The following is a 9,557-nucleotide window of genomic DNA, read 5'->3' as shown; positions in this document are numbered from 1 at the left end:
CATTATGTCAAACTAAAAAAGTTCTGTACAGCAAAGAAAACAATTAACAGTGGCCAGGCACAGTGGCCCACACCCATAATCCCAGCACTTTGAGAGGCTGAGGTGGGTGGATCACCTGAGATCAGGAGTTCAAGACCAGCCTGGCCAACATGGCGAAACCCCGTCTCTACTAAACATAACAAAAATTAGCCAGGCCTGGTGGCGGGCACCTGTAATCCCAGCTACTTGGGAGGCTGAGGCAGGAGAATCACTTGAACCTGGGAGGCAGAGGTTACAGTGAGCCAAGATCATTCCACTGCATTCCAGCCTGGGTGATGGAGTAAGACTTTGTCTCAAAATAAAAATAAAAATAAACTAAAAAAAGACATTTAGAATTTGCCTAATGAAATGACTAGTTCCTGCCCAATCACACCTTGGTGAAACCCATTGATCTCTAAACCCTACCAACACGCACAAGGTTTTCCAACACGTTTTAGTTTCTCACTCAAGTTGTTAGAATACCAATGCCCACCACTCATGTGAGGAAATCCTCTGACATGAGTGACAGATTCCAGAGAAAATTTGGGAAACAAAAACTAAATAAAAAATAAAACATGCCAGGGGTGGTGGCTCATGCCTGGAATTCCAGCACTTTGGTAGGCCGAAGTGGGTGGATCGCCTGAGGTCGGGAGTTTGAGACCAGCCTGACCAACATGGAGAAACCCTATCTCTACTAAAAATACAAAATTAGCTGAGCGTGGTGGCACATGCCTGTAATCCTAGCTACTTGGGAGGCTGAGGCAAGATAATCGCTGAACCTGGTAGGCAAAGGTTGCAGTGAGCCGAGATCGCACCATTGCACTCCAGCCTGGGTAATAAGAGGAAAACTCCATCTCAAAAAACATATATATATTATCTGAATAATAAGAGAAGATATTGGTCTGTGAATAGAAATATTTCATGTAAAACATCCATTTGGAGAATTAAAATTCAGAGAGCTTTACACACACACACACACACACACCATAGGGTGGGATCAGCACATCAAATACATTTTTTTGTTTGTTTCAGACAGGATCTTTCTCTGTTGCCCAGGCTGGAGTGCAGACACGCAATCACAGCTCACTGTAGTCTTAACCTCCCCAGGCTCAGGCGATTCTCCCACCTCAGCCCTCTGAGTAGCTAGGACTACAGGTGCATACCACCATGCCCAGCTAGTTTTTTTGTATATTTTGTAGAGATGGGGTCTTGCTATGTTGCCCAGGCTGGTCTTGAACTCCTGAGCTGAAGTGATCCTCCTGCCTTGGCCTGTCAAAGTTGTGGGATTACAGTTGTGACCCATCATGCCCAGTCCATCCAAGAGATATTATCATCCTAATTACACACACACACACACACACACATCGCCAATAGAAAACAGTTGAAAATAAAGTTAAGAGAATATCTCAAAAAGGAGAACAAGAAAACAAAGAAATGGAAAACAGGAAAGAAAAGAGGAATATAGACAAAAAGAGACTAAAAGCTGCCTGGAAGAAAAATTCAGATCACATACAAATGATTAGGACTCAGAATCAGACTTAACAAAAGGAGCAATACCTTCAAAATATCAAGAGTAGCTTTACACTGCTGGTGGCTATTTGGAATGTGTTAAGAGTAAACTGGTAGAAAAAGTTAGGCAATTTTTAAATCCAGAAAAAACCAAAAAGTTGTACAAGGTAGGCAATGTAATTATAGTGCAATATATGGCTAAGCTGGGAATAATAATAATGTAGCATGTAAATGCTGTGTATTAATTTAACTAAAAGTAGTGATAGAAATACATATTGAGAAGATAAAGAAAACATGTTGATTCAGATGGAGGCTAGTGTAAAGGAGCTATAACCTCATTTAATAATAATAATTCATAAGTCAAGAAGCAGCAATAAAATCATGTTATTTAGAAACATGGAGATAAATACTAGAAGAAATTGCTAAAAGATTTAAAGTAGTTGCCCTGGAGAACAGAAATGGAGATTGGATTGAACGGAACCAGAACTTCTATTTTTCAGGGTTGTAGTGTAGTTTTCACTTTTTAAACTATGAATGTGTTTCTTTGATAAAATAGAAAAAATACATAGGTTCTAAAGAATTAAATGAAGCTGGATGTGATAGTGTGTGCCTGTAATCCTATCTACTTGGGAGGCTAAGACAGGAGGATCACTTCAGCCCAGGAATTTGAGACCAGTCTGTGCAACACAAAGAGACCTTGTCTCAAAAAATTAAAAATAAGGCCAGGCGCAGTGGCTCACACCTGTAATCCCAGCATTTTGGGAGGCTGAGGTGGGTGGATCACCTGAGGTCAGGAGTTTGAGACCAGCCTGACCAACATGGTGAAATCTCTTCTCTGCTAAAAATACAAAAATTAGCCAGGTGTGGTGGCAGGTGCCTGTAGTCCCAGCTACTCAGGAGGCTGAGACAGGAGAATCACTTGAACTTAGGAGTGGAGGTTGCAGTGAGCCGAGATAGCGCCACAGCACTCTGGCCTGGACGACAGAACAAGACTCCATCTCAAAAAAAAATTAAAAATAAATAAATAAATAAATAAACTAAGCGATTAAATACCATGTAGGAGTTTTCTCTCTGACCTCTGAAATAATTCTGTGTGGTACAAACCACTCGCAGAAGGCGAGACCTGAGGAAAGATGGATGGGATTTGGACAAGCACAAAGGAGAGAGACATACACAGTGAGATCAGATTGGCTTTGAAATTAACAAATTATAATGAAGGACAGTGAAAAAGACCAGTTTCCAGGAGTTAAGAATGTAAGCTGTGGAGCAGTGGAAAACCCTAGTTATGTAATGGGGAGTCAGTGCTAGAAGAAGGCCTTGGAATCCAAGCAGAGGAATTTGAATTAGTTTGAGTAGGAAAAAGGGGCATTGTTGTAGTTTCTTGAGTAATGAAATGATGTAATAAAGGTAATGCCTTTGGACACTTAATCTGAAAATTGCATGCAAAACAGTGGATATGGGAGGAATTGTTTAGTCTTTTTCACTATTGTATTCCTACAGTCTATCTCAGCACCTGGCCCATAGTGGGAACTCAACCTATAGTTACTGAATGTTCGAATGGGAAAGAGGCTGAGACCTCCTGTAGTAACCTCGGCCTGAAGTAGTGAAGCCTTGGACCAGGATGGGGTCCTAGAGCTAGAAAAGAGCAGGTGTGTCTTATACAGATTTGAAAAAGAAATGCTATAATTTTCTATTCCAAAATCCCATTTCTGGTCATTTCAACTGGAAATAGTAAACAAATTTTCTTACAGTAATAATGTTAAAAATAAACATACTTTTATAAATGTACTTATAATAAATAGGTACATTTAATTTTAAACAGTGGTGATGTTCTTAGATTCCCTCCAACCATTTAATTTATAATTAATTTAGAATATAGCCCAATCTAACACATTTATTACATTTTTACAGGATTATTTCCAGGAGAAACATTTTAAGTTCCAAATTTTAGGTTATCATTCCAGGGATCTACTGCTATGTAACAAATGATTCAAAATGGAGCAGCTGAAAACAATAACCATTTTATTATATCTCATGATTTTATGAGTAAGGAATTAGGACAGGCCTTAGCTGGGTGATTCTTCTACTCCAAGCATGTTAATTGAAATTACTCACTGGTATTCAACTGGTGGGTGTGCTGGCATGGATGGTCCAAGATGGCTTCACTCACAAGTCTGGTCTCTGGATGGAAGGCTGGGATCAGCTGAGACCATTGCTTAGTGCCCACATACAGCCTCCCCAGCATGGTAGTCTCAGGGTGGTTGGTCATCCTAGATGGCAGTTCAGAGCTCCTAGAGTATTCCAAGAAACTAAGGTGGAAGCTGCAAGGCTTCTTCTCACCTAGTCTCAGCATGCGGTGTCATACTTCTGCCACATATATTGGTTGCAAGTGAGTCATAGGGCCAACCATGCAAGATTTAAGGAGAGAGGCTGCACAAAGGTGTGAACCCAGGGAGGCACAGTTCGTTGGAGACTAACTTCCATAGTGGAGTTTTTTTTTTTTTTGAGATGGAATTTCACTCTTCTTGGCCAGGTTGGAGTGCAATGGCACAATCTCAGCTCACTGCAACCTCTGCCTCCTGGGTTCAAGCGATTCTCCTGACTCAGCCTCCTGAGTAGCTGGGATTACAGGCACCTGCCACCATGCCTGGCTAATTTTTGTATTTTTAGTAGAGATGGGGTTTCACCATGTTGGCCAGGCTAGTCTCAAACTCCTGACCTCAAGTAATCTGCCTGCCTTGGCCTCCCAAAGTGCTGAGATTACAGGCGTGAACGACGGAGCCCAGCCCACAGTGGAGGTTTAATGTTCTTAATCTGTATAGGTGAAAGCACCACTTGCATTTCCATAAGAAAAAGTTATGCCAATAAGTCTCAAAATGTGCTCTCAAGGAAACCTGCTGTTTCACTGCTAATGCTGAATAATGGCAGTCTGTTCTATATTCGGAAGAATTACTAGGATTAACTAGGTTTTAAAAAAATTGATCTTTTGTTTCCCCATGAAAATATTTCTTAAACCCTTATTGCCTGATACCATTATTTTTTAGTAGTGTGACAGGACAATTTTAAGAACGATTTTGTTTTTCCATAGCATTTTTCTCCTTCCCGGTTCTGTGATAACATTCAGGCTTTTTGTGCTCTCTTTCTCAGGAAAAGTATGTATGTCAGGTCTGAAAGCAGAAGGCTCTTGCAGACACTTCCCTTTCTGGCTTTTATTTATTTATTTATTTATTTATTTACTTATGAGACGGAGTCTCACTCTGTTGCCTAGGCCAGAGTGCAGTGGTGCAATCTTGGCTCACTGCAACCTCTGCCTCCTGGGTTCAAGCAATTCTCCTGCCTTGACCTCCCGAGTAGCTGGGACGTCAGGCACACGCCGCCACGCCCAGCTAATTTTTTTGTATTTTAGTAGAGATGAGGATTTCACCGTCTTGCCCAGGCTGGTCTCGAACTCCCGAGGTCAGACAATCCACCTGCCTTGGCCTCCCAAAGTGCTGGGATTACAGGCATGAGCCACTGCGCCCAGCCTCTGGCTTTTATTTTTATGAAGACTGAGCTTCCAGAATCTGTTGTGCAGGAAGAGGGGACAGGCAGGGGTTGAAAGGCAACAGAAGCTGACCAGTACCTTTGGTAGCAGAGGTTTCCAGAGCTTCACTCCCTTCCTTCTACCTCCTTTCCCTGCCCATACGCATGACGTCTCCTCAGTCACCTCTTTGGAACCTCTGTTTCTATGGAGTAGAATTTGAAACTTACTGCTCTGGATCAATCAATCCTCAGGTCTTCTGAGTTGAGGAACATAGGGGAATGGTAGAGTTGAAGTTCAGGAGCTTCAAATACAGACTACCATGTTTCTCTTTTGCAGGTATACGGGATAAAGGTAAGAGTAGAATTACAGGTGATTGGAACTTTCTTAGCCTGGAAGTATAGAAGAATGCTGATACCAGTCATGAATTTAAGTATTGGCAGGGAGTGGGAGATAATTCGTTTCATTTCTGGAATGCTAAATTTGAGGTTATGGTACAGCATTCTATACAAGGTGGCCTGTAAGCAGCTGGAGAGATGGCAATGTCAACATAGATGAAAATGTCAGGGTTGTAGATAAGAGACTCCAGCAATTGTTGAAGAAGTGAGCCCAGACATAACAGAGCCAGGGCTGGGGACAGAGTCCTCACAACATCCTGCTCAAAGATTACAAACTGGAGGCCCACCTGCCACATCCAGCCCACAGGGATGTTTTACTTAGTTCATGCATTATTTAAATTATTTTTAAATTGATGGCCAATTTAACTTAAAACTGGAGAGTTTTAAGGAAATCTGGATTATGTCTTTCTGGAAAAAGGAAAACTTGGTAGTGTTGGGCCCACAATTCTCCCTTGGTAGAAGCTGCATAGCCACTGCTGTCTTCGGATGGAACTGCCTCTGAGCAACCACAGTCCCTTCTAGTCAATTTCACCCACTAAATGGCAGCAAGAAGTGGCAAAGATTCTCCCCTTGGCCAAACTCTAGCCAGGCTCCTCTGAGCCTTTCTTGAATAGGCCTCAACCATGACCTATAAAGACTTGAACAAAACATGAACATAGTTTAACAGCTCAAGGTCACGTTCTTGGGATGACCCTTACCTCCTTTAAAGTGGCTTCCTGAGAAAATTCAAGACTACAGAAAAGATACTGTTTGTTTCAGCCAATACCTGAAGATAGGGTCCCTGTCTCCTAGGTTCTGTGGGAGGGCAGGAGCCTAACCTCCATAAAGACCAGTTAGCAAACCCAGATGGGTTCCATGTGGACCAACCCCCACTTCTTGCTTTTTGCAATTTTTCACTTCCCAAGCTCCAGCTAATCCCCCTTTGTATTTCTTTGTGCTCCTTTTAAAACGTCCAGTTACCTCTGTACAAGTCAAAGTTGAGTTCAGTTGACTCTGGCTTATTTTCCCCATTGCAATAGTGTGTTATGCATGAAAATTTGTCAATACCACTTTAGTGTCTGGCTTGTTTTATCTTTGACAGAAGGCTACTAGTCAACAGGAACCAATGACGGTGTTAGGTTTCACTGTTGTTTTAAAGATGGGCTGGCTGAGAGTATTTGTTTCCCTTTTTTCTTCAGGGAAGCCAAGAAAAGGGAGAAATCAAAGATGGAAGAAGATGGTGGCCATTGGTATTGGATGAAGTTGGAAAGAATTTTGAATGCAACTGAGAAATTATTTTTGAGAGAGACAGTGCTGACTTTTTCTGCAATTAAAGATAAGGATGACAGGATATAAATATGATGAAGGAACCAGGTAAAGAATAATAGGACTGAAAGAGTGAGAAAGTAAGACTCTACCTTCATTGATCAGACTGGACTAACAGACAGAGGTAAAGCCAGCTGAAAGGTAAGCAGAAAAGTATTTCTCTCAAGGACATATTACATTTATAAAGTGTCACACAAACTCCTTCTTTGAGTGACCTAATTTCTTTTTTTTTTTTTGAGACAGGGTTTTGCTCTGTTACCCAGACTGGAGTGTAGTGGCACGACCATAGCTCAGTGTAACCTTGGCTCCTAGGCTCAAGTGATCCTTCTGCCTCAGCCTCTGTAGTAGCTAGGACTGCAGGCACACACCACCACGCCCGGCTAATTGTATTTTTTTATTATTTTGTAGAGACAAGGTCTCTCTATGTTGCCCAGGCTGGTTTCAAACTCCTGGCCTCAAGCAATCCCCCTTCCTCGGCCTTCCAAAGTTCTGGGATTACAAGCACGAGCCATCATGTCTGGCTTACTGATTTCTTACTGAGAAAACCGATTCTACAAAAATCATAGATTAGAAACTGTTGCTTGAAATTATATCAGTAAGGATAAAAAATTCCACTCTTGCTTGGAGGACCTAAGACACAGAGAAGCAGCCTTGACTTCCAAGGCAGGTGAAGAGTTTTGGAAAAACGGGTTTCTGAAGACAACACTTCCCATCTATCTTAACTGTAGTATTCGCGAAAACAGAACCTGGGGTCCATGGTGGTCCAGACCTGATGTTAATGCCTTTATTTGCAGCTCTGCTTTGCCTGGGGCCTCTCAAAAACACTGCTTCATTTAAATGTTATCAGAACTCCACACCTCCCAGAAAGCCCTGGGTTAATTCCATCTATTCCTTTGTTTGGTGAGATGCTCCAAGGTTCCTTGAGCGTGAGCTCTTCTTCAAGGCAGTAGATTAATAAACCTGAATCTGTTGAGCTCTGAATTTGTTTCTGGAGGTATTAGGATGATTGGGTGAGCACAGGTAGCCCTGGAGGTTTTCATAGTTCAATCCTTCATTTTACAAACAAAAATTGGGGACCAGGGGGAGGAGTTGTTACTGCAGTTCTGCAGCACCTCAGAGCCACTTCCCCGTGGAATTTTATGGTACTCATCTTCTAAAACTAGAAGGCAAAGTCAACTATGGAGTGGTTTTCCTTGGATATGTAACGAGCAAATTTACCTAGGCCTTTTATAAAGACCATCTTTAGGCTCCAGGTCAGTCATTCCTCCAGCATTGGGATTGATGAGTTCCGTATGTTCATTGCCGGGGAAGTGGCGGGAATTCGCTGAACTTCGTGGGGGCGGCGAGGGTGCGGGCTGGATGCAAGGCACTGGGCGGCTGGAGTGACAGAGATGCTGTGTGATGGGGGTTGAGGGCTCTTCCCCCTCCTCACCCTATTGTTCCACATTTCTTCAGCAACCTTCTTCATTCCTTAGGAAAATTTTCCTTTTTCTTTCTTATTTCTGTTTCCCCACATCCCAGTCTCTCAGGAAAGAGCCACCCTTCGTTGAATTCTTTTTTCCGGGAACGCGCTCTAAAAAGGTGAGCCAGGAATGATTCCCCCCCCACCCCCAGACAAAAATGAAAGCAACACTTCCTTTTAGGAATATAGTACTTTATGTTTTTAATTTTAAAGCTAGTCAGGTGACACAGTGCGAGTGGAGAAGAAACAAATCTCTGGCTGTGATCAATTAGTTGCAAACACCACCGCACCCGGACCAGCCTAGTGATTTATTTAAACAAACAACATTAAGTAGTTAAAGCAAACCCCTTCTCCCTCAAAGAAAAGAAAGCTAAGTGCGTCTGCCTTAGCTCTGGGGAATTCTTCCGCGGCTTGGGATGGCGGGTGAGAGCTGCCGCCCTGCGTCCCCAGTAACTTCTGCGAGAGGGGCAGTGCAGTAAAATTTGAATCTGCGACCCCGGACCAGGAGTGGCGGTGGAAACGGCAGCCCGGCCGCAGCGGCCGGGTGCGAGCGCGCGCACCGATTGGTCGCCGGGCCGCCCGGCCCACTGCGCCTGCGCAGTCCTCCTCCCGCACCGCCCAGTCGCCCAACAGCGGCCTCAGGAGTGATCGGGCAGCAGCCGGTCAGCCGGGCAACGGACAGCAGAGCGGGCGGACGGGTAAGCCCGGCCTGCTCTTTGCGAGGAGGAAGAAGGTGGCCACTCTCCTGGTCCCCAGAACATCCCCAGTCCCCGCAGTCCGCCCATACCGTCGAGGGGGACGCTGAGGAGCCGCGGACGCTCTCCCCGGTGCCGCCGCCGCCGCCGCCATGGCTGCCATGATGGATCGGAAGTGAGCATTAGGGTAACGGCTGCCGGCGCCGGCTCTTCGAGTCCCGGCTCCCCGAGTCCCGGCTCCCCGGCCGCCTCCGCCCGGGGAAGTGCAGCGCGGCGCAGCTGACTGCTGCCTCTCACGGCCCTCGCGACCCCAAGCCCTCAGCTCCGGCACGTTCCCTGCAAGACTGAGCGGCGGGGAGTGGCTCCCGGCCGCCGGCCCCGGCTGCGAGAAAGATGGCGGACCTGGCCGAGTGCAACATCAAAGTGATGTGTCGCTTCAGACCTCTCAACGAGTCTGAAGTGAACCGCGGCGACAAGTACATCGCCAAGTTTCAGGGAGAAGACACGGTCGTGATCGCGGTGAGTGACCCCCGCCGGCACCCCTCATTCCGCTTCTTCGGGCCGGCCTGTGCGGGGAGTTTAGGGAAGTGGCAGGGTGCAGAATTGAAAGGGAGCGGCGGTGTCCCCAGCCCTCCCCGGCGGGGTTTGCG

General features: G+C 45.0%; 1 protein-coding gene across 1 annotated transcript in view; it reads left to right on the top strand.

Moving 5' to 3' along the window:
• The first annotated feature begins 8,801 nt into the window (after nt 1-8,801).
• Nucleotides 8,802-9,557, top strand: part of KIF5B (kinesin family member 5B) — a 48,639-nt gene continuing 47,883 nt past the window's right edge. Inside the window, exon 1 of the mRNA XM_055275076.2 lies at nt 8,802-9,426. Within this exon, the coding sequence (XP_055131051.1) occupies nt 9,301-9,426 (126 nt within the window). The 5' untranslated portion in view covers nt 8,802-9,300. The remainder of the gene's footprint in view (nt 9,427-9,557) is intronic.

This window comes from Symphalangus syndactylus, chromosome 4 (assembly GCF_028878055.3).
Source record: "Symphalangus syndactylus isolate Jambi chromosome 4, NHGRI_mSymSyn1-v2.1_pri, whole genome shotgun sequence".
NCBI classification, from domain to species: domain Eukaryota; kingdom Metazoa; phylum Chordata; class Mammalia; order Primates; family Hylobatidae; genus Symphalangus; species Symphalangus syndactylus.
The sequence above is the reverse complement of the archived record's forward strand: the minus strand, read 5'-3'. Positions and strand labels throughout refer to the sequence as shown.